At 47.3% G+C, this 12737-nt stretch overlaps 1 protein-coding gene across 1 annotated transcript in view; it reads left to right on the plus strand.

Annotated features, from left to right (window-relative positions):
* The first annotated feature begins 292 nt into the window (after nucleotides 1-292).
* STARD10 (StAR related lipid transfer domain containing 10) overlaps nucleotides 293-12737 on the plus strand; it is a 29748-nt gene continuing 17303 nt past the window's right edge. The window contains exon 1 of the mRNA XM_075266327.1: nucleotides 293-661. Coding sequence (XP_075122428.1) covers nucleotides 503-661 — 159 coding nt within the window. The 5' untranslated portion in view covers nucleotides 293-502. The remainder of the gene's footprint in view (nucleotides 662-12737) is intronic.

A 12737-nucleotide genomic window follows, 5' to 3' on the forward strand; every position in this document is an offset into this window, starting at 1 on the left:
TAGCTCCTCCCTGTTGTCAGGATGCCTGCTTGCTGTCAGTGAACAGAAGAGACGTGCAGCTGTGTGTATGACACCTGATCTAATGGATGGCTATATTATCTTCTGGCCGATGAAGTGTAAGCTCCGCTGCCCAGATCTCTGGCCCTGTGCTGTAGAGGAGAGCAGCAGGCAGTAGGACCCAGAGGGCGCCAGATGTGACGGGGGGGTGTGTGCATTGTGTGGGAGGGGGCACCGTGTGTGTACATAGCAGTGTAGCCTTATATTCTGCCTCCCAGGCTGCTCAGCATCACCCGCCATTCTCCAGGGGATCTGCAGCCGGTGACTGTGCCAAGCCCGCGGGTCCTGCTGCTGCACCTGCTGCTCCAGAAGAACCAGATCCCCCAGATCCCCTGCTGCCCCCAGGCTGCCAGGGCTGCCGCCATATGGATGTGCAGCCTGAGCTCTGCTCCAGACCTGCCAGTACTCTGAGTAGCCGCCGCCGCCGCCGCCATCGTCCAGCACCATGTCCAGGGACAGCGTCCAGATCCCAGATGACCGGGACTTTCAGAACTTCAGGTCGGAGTGTCTGTCCGAGGCTGGATGGACCCTGACCTATAACAAGTCCGGGATGACTGTGTGGGTGCAGATCCTGGAGGAGGAGAGGGCGCTGCACAAGATCAAGGTGAGACTGCCGAGCAGCAGGTACAAGGTATCTCTATGTATGGCTATGACTTCTACTGTGTCTAGTCCCTGATCACACTGTGCATCCTGGTCCCCATTGTTAGGTTTTATGGAGGGTCAGGGTAAGATTCCAGCAGGTGCAGTGTATCACTTCATGGGACTTGTCACGTTGTATCAGTGGGCAAGTCTCTTGTTACATTGTATAGTGTACATCTCTCTTGTTACAATGTATGGTGTGTATCCTTGTCGGTACAATGTATGGCGTGTATCCTTGTCGGTACAATGTATGGTGTGTCTCCCTCTTCTTGTTACATTGTATCAGTGGCTATGTCTGTTGTTACTTTGTATCTGTTGGGTCAGATTTCCATCATTCTTCTCGTTCTATCTCCCTGGCTGACGTCTGCTGTTACTATGTATCTGCTCAGACTAGATTCTGGTGGCTACAATGTATCTAATAGATCCATCTGCCATGGAGAGTATTGCGGCGGCAGCACCTGTTACCTCTGCTGGTGACACTAATAATCTTCCATTATGTCTGTGTCTACAAGAGTTTACAAGACTGAATCTTTGGCACAGACCTGTGTGTGTGAGAGGTAAGAAGTATACGGTGAGGACAGGTGTATATAGGTGTGTGCCATCCTGGGAGAGGGCTATGTGTGTATACATGTGCGTAGCAGTGCCGTGTGTATACGAATCTATGTATCAATAATATATATACATATAGATGTGTATATGTATGTATTTGAGTATGATATGTGTATGTATCAGTATATGTATGTATTTATGAGTATGATGTGTGTGTGTATATATCAGTATAATGAGTGGATTTGACTGTATCATTAATGTATAGGTGTGATGTATGTTTAGTTTACTTTTTGGCAGCAGTGTGTGTGGGGGAGGGTATGTATCATGTTGTGTATCAGTATAATGTGTGGGTGAGAGTGTGTGGTATAGAGATGGCACCAGCTGTGCCATAACTATTATTATACCAGGTTGCTCATGACTTGGCAGAATCTCCTGTGTGATGTCTGCGTGTGTATTAGGTATGATGTGTGATGAGTGTATGTTTACATGTATTAGTATGGTGAATATATGTGTGTATCAGTATGATGTTTATGTATTAGTATGTATATATGTGTTTCAGTCAGTATGATGAGTATATCTGTATGTATTAGTATGTGATGCGTATATATATATATATATATATATATATATATATGTTTATGTATCAGTATGATGTTTATATCAGTGTGTGTATCAGTATGATGTGTATGTATTAGTATAATGTGTATCTGGGTATGTATCAGTATGATGTGTGTGTGTATGTATATATATATATATATATATATATATATATATATGTATCAGTATGATGTGTATATATCTATGTATCAGATTGATGTGTATATATGTGTGTATCAGTATGATGTGTGTGTGTGTGTGTGTATATATATCTATGTATCAGTATGATTTGTATCTGTGACGTGTGGGTGTATCAGTATGATGTGTGTGTATATATCTATGTATCAGTATGGTGTGTGTGTGTGTATCAGTATGGTGTGTGTGTGTGTGTGTGTGTGTGTATATATGTGTATGTCTCAGTATGATGTGTATATATCTATGTATCAGTATGATTTGTATCTGTGACGTGTGGGTGTATCAGTATGATGTGTGTGTATATATCTATGTATCAGTATGGTGTGTGTGTGTGTATCAGTATGATGTGTGTGTGTGTGTGTGTGTATATATGTGTATGTCTCAGTATGATGTGTATATATCTATGTATCAGTATGATTTGTATCTGTGATGTGTGTGTGTGTGTATCAGTATGATGTGTGTGTGTATATATCAGTATGATGTGTGTGTATATATCAGTATGATGTGTATATATCTATGTATCAGTATGATGTGTACATATGTGTATGTATCAGTATGATGTGTATCTGTGACGTGTGGGTGTATCAGTATGATGTGTGTGTGTGTGTGTATATATGTGTATGTCTCAGTATGATGTGTATATATCTATGTATCAGTATGATGTGTATCTGTGACGTGTGGGTGTATCAGTATGATGTGTGTGTGTGTGTGTGTGTGTGTGTGTGTGTATATATGTGTATGTCTCAGTATGATGTGTATATATCTATGTATCAGTATGATTTGTATCTGTGACGTGTGGGTGTATCAGTATGATGTGTGTGTATATATCAGTATGATGTGTATATATCTATGTATCAGTATGATGTGTATCTGTGACGTGTGGGTGTGTGCGGTGTGTAAATGCTACCAGCTGTGCCACCACTATTATACCCGGTTGCTCACGACCTGGCAGTGCAGCTCGGCATATGCTCTGTGTACTCTGTGTGTCATACGCTATATACACTACACCCCCAGGGACACTGATACAAGCCGGGTCTGACTCCCCCCATACACTCAGCTCTGCTCATCCTGCTCTTGTTGAGCTGACATCCATTATACATGAAGTAGACGTGACGTGCGATGTCTCCGCTCACCTCTCACTCATCCTCTATGTGAAGGACATTGGGTCTTGGCCATAGACAGTTCTAGGTAGCTGCGGCGCCCCCTGTTAGTCAGACGTGTGTGGCTCATATGCCCTATGGAGGGGCAGCTGTGAGTGCACAGTGTCTGGAGGTGGCTGTAAGGCCCCGCTGTATGACTGTATCTGCTCTGCGCCTCTTAGCTCCAGGTCACTGTGAGGTCCGGGGTGACGACAAGTTCAGCTCTGCTGATTCTCCATTACATAAAACCAATTTAGTGCGAGGGCAATGTGCGCAGTCATACGAGGCGGTCAGGAGGAGACGCTGCCGGCTCCAGGGCCCCAAATGTCACTGCAGACTCATCAGGTCCAGTGTCCTCAGCCACCAGGAGAATGAGCTGCCTCAGATTGTAGAACTAGCATCTTTCATCTACAGGTCTTGTGTTCTTCTTACTCTCTGGTGTGACCACGTGTCATGTGGCAATGGTGGCCCAGGAAGGAGTTAAGCCCGGCTCGCCAGCTCGCTTTCCAGTGACTGCGGTTTTAGTCATCACCTGCCATGTTTGGAGAACGTGCACGCTAAATGCGTTTCCTGTGTGCATAGGCCACCCCGGATAACAAAAGACAAACTGGTTCGGTAACTTCTAATGAAGGAAACTTTGTGACAAGTGAAACTTTCCAATAACTTTTCCACCGCCCTGAGATTGTGCTGGATAGTGAAGGCCCAGGAGGCAAATGTGTAATGTGGACCTAAAGAGTGGCACCATGTTGTACTAGTGGGGCTTAGGCTTAGGACTGGACCATGTATCAGTGGTGGACTACTAGAGGTTGGTATAAGGACTGGACCATGTATCAGTGGTGGACTACTAGAGCTTGGTATAAGGACTGGACCATGTATTAATGGTGGACTACTAGAGCTTGGTATAAGGACTGGACCATGTATTAATGGTGGACTACTAGAGCTTGGTATAAGGACTGCACCATGTATTAATGGTGGACTACTATAGCTTGGTATAAGGACTGGACCATGTATCAGTGGTGGACTACTAGAGCTTGGTATAAGGACTGGACCATGTATCAGTGGTGGACTACTAGAGCTTGGTATAAGGACTGGACCATGTATCAGTGGTGGACTACTAGAGCTTGGTATAAGAACTGGACCATGTATCAGTGGTGGACTACTAGAGCTTGGTATAAGAACTGGACCATGTATCAGTGGTGGACTACTAGAGCTTGGTATAAGGACTGGACCATGTATCAATGGTGGACTACTAGAGCTTGGTATAAGGACTGGACCATGTATTAATGGTGGACTACTAGAGCTTGGTATAAGGACTGCACCATGTATTAATGGTGGACTACTAGAGCTTGGTATAAGGACTGGACCATGTATCAGTGGTGGACTACTAGAGCTTGGTATAAGGACTGCACCATGTATTAATGGTGGACTACTAGAGCTTGGTATAAGAACTGGACCATGTATCAGTGGTGGACTACTAGAGCTTGGTATAAGGACTGGACCATGTATCAATGGTGGACTACTAGAGCTTGGTATAAGGACTGGACCATATATTAATGGTGGACTACTATAGCTTGGTATAAGGACTGGACCATGTATCAGTGGTGGACTACTAGAGCTTGGTATAAGGACTGGACCATGTATCAGTGGTGGACTACTAGAGCTTGGTATAAGGACTGGACCATGTATCAGTGGTGGACTACTAGAGCTTGGTATAAGGACTGGACCATGTATTAATGGTGGACTACTATAGCTTGGTATAAGGACTGGACCATGTATTAATGGTGGACTACTAGAGCTTGGTATAAGGACTGGACCATGTATTAGTGGTGGCCTACTATAGCTTGGTATAAGGACTGGACCATGTATTAATGGTGGACTACTATAGCTTGGTATAAGGACTGCACCATGTATTAATGGTGGACTACTAGAGCTTGGTATAAGGACTGCACCATGTATTAATGGTGGACTACTATAGCTTGGTATAAGGACTGCACCATGTATTAATGGTGGACTACTATAGCTTGGTATAAGGACTGCACCATGTATTAATGGTGGACTACTAGAGCTTGGTATAAGGACTGGACCATGTATTAATGGTGGACTACTATAGCTTGGTATAAGGACTGGACCATGTATCAGTGGTGGACTATTAGAGCTTGGTATAAGGACTAGGCCATGTATTAGTGGTGGACTAGTAGAGCTTGGCCTAAGGACTAGACCATATACTAGTAGTGGACTACTAGAGCTTAGACTAAGTCTACCACTGATATACTAATATACTCATCAGTCCTTGGGCAAAGCCAAGTAGTCCACCACTAATACATGGTCTAATACTTGGACCAAGCTCTGGGACTGGTGCATGGATTAGAGGTGGTCTCCTAGATTTTGTTCTAAGCTGTAGTCAATATATAAGCAAATGGGCTTCTGGAATTTTGGACTACTAGTCCATATATCAACAGTGGGCTCCAAGTGCTTGTCATCAGGAGTGGTCCATAAATAAGTGGTAGGTTCCTAGTGGTGGACTCTGGAGTGGTCCATACATCAGTAGTGGGCGCTTAGCCCTTGTATTCAGGATTGGTCCATACATAAATGGTCGGATACTAGCACTTGTCTTCAGTAATGGTCTATACATCAGCAGAAGTCTCCTAGTGCTTGTCTTTAGGATTGGTCCATACTTCAGCTTTGGGCTCCTAGTCCTTATCTCCAGAGGTCTCCATACATGAGCGTAGGCTCCTAGTCCTGGTCTCGAGGAGTCTCCATACATGAGCATATGCTCCTAGTCCTTGTCTCCAGGAGTCTCCATACATCAGTGGTGGGCTCCTAGTCCTTGTCTCCAGGAGTCTCCATACATCAGTGGTGGGCTCCTAGTCCTTGTCTCCAGGAATCTCCATACATCAGTGGTGGGTTCCTAGTCCTGGTCTCGAGGAGTCTCCATACATGAGCATATGCTCCTAGTCCTTGTCTCCAGGAGTCTCCATACATCAGTGGTGGGCTCCTAGTCCTGGTCTCTAGGAGTCTCCATACATCAGCGATGGGCTCCTAGTCCTGGTCTCCAGGAATCTCCATACATCAGTGGTGAGCCCCTAGTCCTGGTCTCCAGTAGTCTCCATACATCAGTCATGGGCTCCTAGTCCTTGTCTACAGGAGTCTCCATACATCAGTGATGGGCTCCTATTCCTTGTCTACAGAAGTCTCCATGCATCAGTGGTGGGCTCCTAGTCCTGGTCTCCATACATCAGTGGTAGGCTCCTAGTCCTGGTCTCCAGGAGTCTCCATACATCAGTGGTTGTCTCCTAGTCCTGGTCTCCAGGAATCTCCATACATGAGTGGTGGGCTCCTAGTCCTTATCAGCAGGAATCTCCATACATCAGTGGTGGGCTCCTAGTCCTGGTCTCCAGGAGTCTCCATACATCAGTGGTGGGCTCCTAGTCCTGGTCTCCAGGAGTCTCCATACATCAGTGGTAGGCTCCGATTCCTTGTCTCCAGGAGTCTCCATACATGAGTGGTGGGCTCCTAGTGATGGCCTGTGGCTAGGTGGCGTTGAACCTGTGGACTAGTTAGTTGTGGCCACCTTGTGCTCATCTTCAGAGCCCGTCCATCTACTCCATGAAGTATCATCCAGCCCAGCAATGTACCTGGTGCAGCATGGGTGGAGTATCTGGTCAGTGACTACTACTGCTGCTCATATAGGCCTCTGGTGGCCATCTTTGGGCTGAACATATTTCCAGTGGGTCATACCCTGTGCACGGACATGACACCCCAGGATTTTCCCTGACGTGAGGTGCGAGGTTACTGCGGCTCTTCCCAGATCTCTTACATGTGAAGGTATAAATGTTTAATCTTCTGCCGCCTCCAGATCCCGCGCCGTCCGCCGTCACACGAGGCTCCGCTGTTTACTCATCTGTTGGGATTTCTTGCACAACATTATGAGGCTGAAATCGCTCGTTTGCTCAGTAAAGTGGAAGCGGCGACCAGCGGGGAGGGAGCGCCATGTGCGGAGCGGCCCAGGAGCGGGGGCACTGCAGCCCCTGGGGTGAGGACATTGTGGACAGTGACTTCATACTGACCCCGGGTGAGCTTGGGGTTATACAATGTAACCAGTGTCAGCAAGTGGAGATGTGGTGTAAAGCATGGAGGAGAGCAAAAGAGCGCACACGTGTGCAAGAGACCGCGCAGCCGCCTGAGGTTCACAACACGCTCCAGGAGATGGGTGTACAATACACAAACGGCTGATAATAGATATGTCCTAGGAGAGCAAAGCTGCTATGTAAAGTATGGAGAAGGAACAGATCATCGCCCTTAGGTGGAGTGAAGACGCCTCAGAAGACAAAGCAGCCAACTCTAAAGTAACAAGGACTACCTACATGTAGCCATAGAGCGGTATTATCTGGTATATTATGTGGGGGTCCCCTTTAAGGTGCGTGCGCCTGCAGAGGAGGCAGGTTGGGGGTGCAGAGCGCTCTCCTGGCAGTTTCTATGGTTGCATCGCCCTGGATGACGACAGCGAGAAGGAGAATCCCAGAGATCAGACCGACAGCAGTGCGAAGAATAGGGAGGCGGAGCCCGGGGCACTACAAGTAACAGCAAGCCCAGTCATATTTGGTAGGATCAGATACACGGCTCAGTATACAGTATCACACGGGATAGGATCAGATACACGGCTCAGTATACAGTATCACACAGGATAGGATTAGATACACGGCTCAGTATACAGTATCACACGGGATAGGATTAGATACACAGCTCAGTATACAGTATCACACAGGATAGGATTAGATACACAGCTCAGTATACAGTCTCACACAGGATAGGATTAGATACACAGCTCAGTATACAGTATCACACAGGATAGGATTAGATACACGGCTCAGTATACAGTATCACACAGGATAGGATTAGATACACGGCTCAGTATACAGTATCACACGGGATAGGATTAGATACACGGCTCAGTATACAGTATCACACGGGATAGGATTAGATACACGGCTCAGTATACAATATCACACGGGATAGGATTAGATACACAGCTCAGTATACAGTATCACACGGGACAGGATTAGATACACGGCTCAGTATACAGTATCACACGGGACAGGATCAGATACACGGCTCAGTATACAGTATCACACGGGATAGGATCAGATACACGGCTCAGTATACAGTATCACACAGGATAGGATCAGATACAGCGCCTCCTCCCCTTGATAAACCGGCAGAACTTCTATATCCAGGTCAGCACATTATACTCCCAGCCCCTCCGCACCCACAATCAGACTGGATTGACTGGTCAAGTAACATGTCTAACTAATCCAGCACCGCTCTCCCCCCTCCCCATCTGATAGCAAAAGAGAATCCGTAGATAGCGCTGAAGTTGATTATTCATCTCAATTATATGGGAAAGTTGGATATAACAGCATCATCTACAGATTCCCCCCCATAACAGTGTCATCTACAGATCCCCCATAACAGTGTCATCTACAGATCCCCAATAACAGTGTCATCTACAGATCCCCCCATAACAGTGTCATCTACAGATCCCCCATAACAGTGTCATCTACAGATCCCCATAACAGTGTCATCTACAGATCCCCCATAACAGTGTCATCTACAGATCCCCCATAACAGTGTCATCTACAGATCCCCCATAACAGTGTCCTCTACAGATCCCCCCCATAACAGTGTCACCTACAGATCCCCCCCATAACAGTGTCACCTACAGATCCCTCCATAACAGTGTCACCTACAGACCCCCCATAACAGTGTCATCTACAGATCCCCCATAACAGCGTCATCTACAGATCCCCCATAACAGCGTCACCTACAGATCCCCCATAACAGTGTCACCTACAGATCCCCCATAACAGCGTCACCTACAGATCCCCATAACAGTGTCATCTACAGATCCCCCATAACAGTGTCACCTACAGATCCCCCATAAGTGTCCTCTACAGATCCCCCATAGCAGTGTCCTCTACAGACCCCCCATAACAGTGTCATCTACAGATCCCCCATAACAGTGTCATCTACAGATCCCCCATAACAGTGTCATCTACAGATCCCCCATAACAGTGTCATCTACAGACCCCCCATAACAGTGTCATCTACAGACCCCCCCATAACAGTGTCATCTACAGACCCCCCCATAACAGTGTCATCTACAGATCCCCATAACAGTGTCATCTACAGATCCCCCATAACAGTGTCATCTACAGATCCCCCATAACAGTGTCATCTACAGATCCCCATAACAGTGTCATCTACAGATCCCCCATAACAGTGTCATCTACAGATCCCCCATGACAGTGTCATCTACAGATCCCCCATGACAGTGTCATCTACAGATCCCCCATGACAGTGTCATCTACAGATCCCCATAACAGTGTCATCTACAGATCCCCCATAACAGTGTCATCTACAGATCCCCCATAACAGTGTCATCTACAGATCCCCCATAACAGTGTCATCTACAGATCCCCCATAACAGTGTCATCTACAGATCCCCCATAACAGTGTCATCTACAGATCCCCCATAACAGTGTCATCTACAGATCCCCCATAACAGTGTCATCTACAGATCCCCCATAACAGTGTCATCTACAGATCCCCCATAACAGTGTATCAGGGGGTGCTGACCCTCTTGTCTGTATATATGTAGCACGTCAGCCGGTGGTAATGAATTATTCAGGGCCCGGCACTTCCTCCCCCTCCTATATAATGTACAGCATGCATTATAGATGGCGGCTAACCACTGCGCTACCTGCAACTATAGCACAGAGCAGTGAGGGAGGCGGCTGCAGTGTAAGGGGTGCAGTGGGGTGTACGTGTGGTACAGTGGTAGGGGGTTGTTTGGGGGTGAGAGGATTATGTGATCCCACCTGTGGCAGAGAATATTCCAGAATTTGGGCCCTTCAGAGTTAACCCTATGCTGTGCAGGTGTAGTGCGGGGTGCAGTTGTCCTTGCACACTAGGGGGCAGTGGTCCTACCCCAGTTGGGGGGGGGGGCATGTACTAACTTTTATCATCTCTGGTGTATGATGGGTGCGTACAGTGAGTGGTAGAGAAGGGGTTAATTCTCAAGGGCTTGTCAGTATTTGCTCAAGGTTGATAGAAGAGGCGAGAGCGTTGTAATGATGGACGCACGTCACAGGGTCATGTGACTCAGCGGTGACATCAAGGACGCGCTACAAGAAGGGATCTGGCACTTGAGGACTTATACGGGGCGGCTGAGGACGACACCTTGTAACGTTATGATGGCCGCCATATTGCTGTAGCCTTGAGTCACCCATGTTGCATCAGTCTGCAGGCGGCGAGGCCTCTGGGGGTCTACAGGTGGCCGCCACTCTCACAGATGGCCAGTGTTCCCCTTTAAATCCCCAGTCTGTGCCCATGCTGCCCCCCCCCCCCCCCCGCTGTTCCACCTTCCCAATTTATCTTTGCAGTTCACTTATCAGATACTGCCGTCTGTCCTAAATAGATACCGCGCACCCCCAGGGGTCTCCTCTGCCCCCATTCGCTCTACGCCGCTGTGACGGGGCTTCACCATCTCTACTGCAGCACATGAAGGGTTAAGTATTTTCGTGTCCTCAGCTTCACCGTTGCCTGGTAACACACGACATCGCTTTCCCTGCCCGGCAACATCCCATCCACGGGGACCAAGCGAGCCGCACGCAGCACCGTGTATGCCAGCCGCAACATGGCCGACAATACGCCAACACGGGCCAGACACCGGCAGCTGGTGCCATCACTGATCCTTAAAGGGGCGCTCCACCTGCAGCTTCAGAAGTTTGTCACAGTTCAGATTGGAGGGAAATCTGCAGAATATGGATGTACCAGGCAGAATAATGTGACGGGCGCCGGTAGAGGGGCCCCAGGGCAGCGCCAGATAGCGAAGAGTTAATAAACGGAGCCCCGGTAGTTTAGGAAGTTCCTGTTACAGTCTTTCCCATTGTCAGGAACCCCGTCCTGACCTCACACTTCTCATAGCTGAGGCTTTGTTACAATGTGTCTAGTCAGCCTCCTCTATATACATTGTATTACCCTCAGCCTCCTCTATATACATTGTATCGCCCTCAGCCTCCTCTATATACATTGTATCGCTCTCAGCCTCCTCTATATACATTGTATTACCCTCAGCCTCCTCTATATACATTGTATCACCCTCAGCCTCCTCTATATACATTGTATCACTCTCAGCCTCCTCTATATACATTGTATTACCCTCAGCCTCCTCTATATACATTGTATCGCTCTCAGCCTCCTCTATATACATTGTATTACCCTCAGCCTCCTCTATATACATTGTATCGCTCTCAGCCTCCTCTATATACATTGTATCACCCTCAGCCTCCTCTATATACATTGTATCGCCCTCAGCCTCCTCTATATACATTGTATCGCTCTCAGCCTCCTCTATATACATTGTATCGCTCTCAGCCTCCTCTATATACATTGTATCACCCTCAGCCTCCTCTATATACATTGTATCGCCCTCAGCCTCCTCTATATACATTGTATCGCCCTCAGCCTCCTCTATATACATTGTATCGCCCTCAGCCTCCTCTATATACATTGTATCGCCCTCAGCCTCCTCTATATACATTGTATCGCCCTCAGCCTCCTCTATATACATTGTATCGCCCTCAGCCTCCATTATATACATTGTATCGCCCTCAGCCTCTTCTATATACTTCTGCATATATTGGGATAAATTGATTGTACCCTGTGTGCCAGTTTTTACTCTTCCCCATTTTTCTGATATGGCCCATCCTCCGCCGGGGTTTCCCCATTCTTTCTATTCCCTGACAACCAGCAGTGATGTGTGACACCGGAGCAATATATGAGAAGTTGTCAGCGACACCCATTATATGATGATTAGACCTGATGGGCATGGCAGTGGTATCGCTGTGTGCCCGGGCATCAATGTGTTATTGCTGTGATACAAATGTCCTCCCACGGATTTACTGCCCGTATCCTGAAGTGTCTGCTCTCCTGGGAGGGATGGCAGGAGCAAGCGGGACACAGAGCAAGCGGCAGGAACCTCCACGATAAGAAGAGCCCACTGTCCTGCCAACCGCCCGCCATATACACCACTGCCAATATGTAGATGAGCGGGTGTATCACACATGATAGGATTAGATACACAGCTCAGTATACAGTATCACACAGGATAGGATTAGATACACAGCTCAGTATCCAGTATCACACAGGATAGGATTAGATACACAGCTCAGTATACAGTATCACATAGGAGAGGATAAGATACACGGCTCAGTATACAGTATCACACAGGATAGGATTAGATACACGGCTCAGTATCCAGTATCACACAGGGTAGGATTAGATACAGCTCAGTATACAGTATCACACGGGATAGGATTAGATACAGCTCAGTATCCAGTATCACACGGGATAGGATTAGATACACGGCTCAGTATACAGTATCACACGGGAGAGGATTAGATACACGGCTCAGTATACAGTATCACACGGGAGAGGATTAGATACACGGCTCAGTATACAGTATCGCACGGGAGAGGATTAGATACACGGCTCAGTATA

This window comes from Leptodactylus fuscus, chromosome 2 (genome assembly GCF_031893055.1).
Source record: "Leptodactylus fuscus isolate aLepFus1 chromosome 2, aLepFus1.hap2, whole genome shotgun sequence".
Classification (NCBI taxonomy): domain Eukaryota; kingdom Metazoa; phylum Chordata; class Amphibia; order Anura; family Leptodactylidae; genus Leptodactylus; species Leptodactylus fuscus.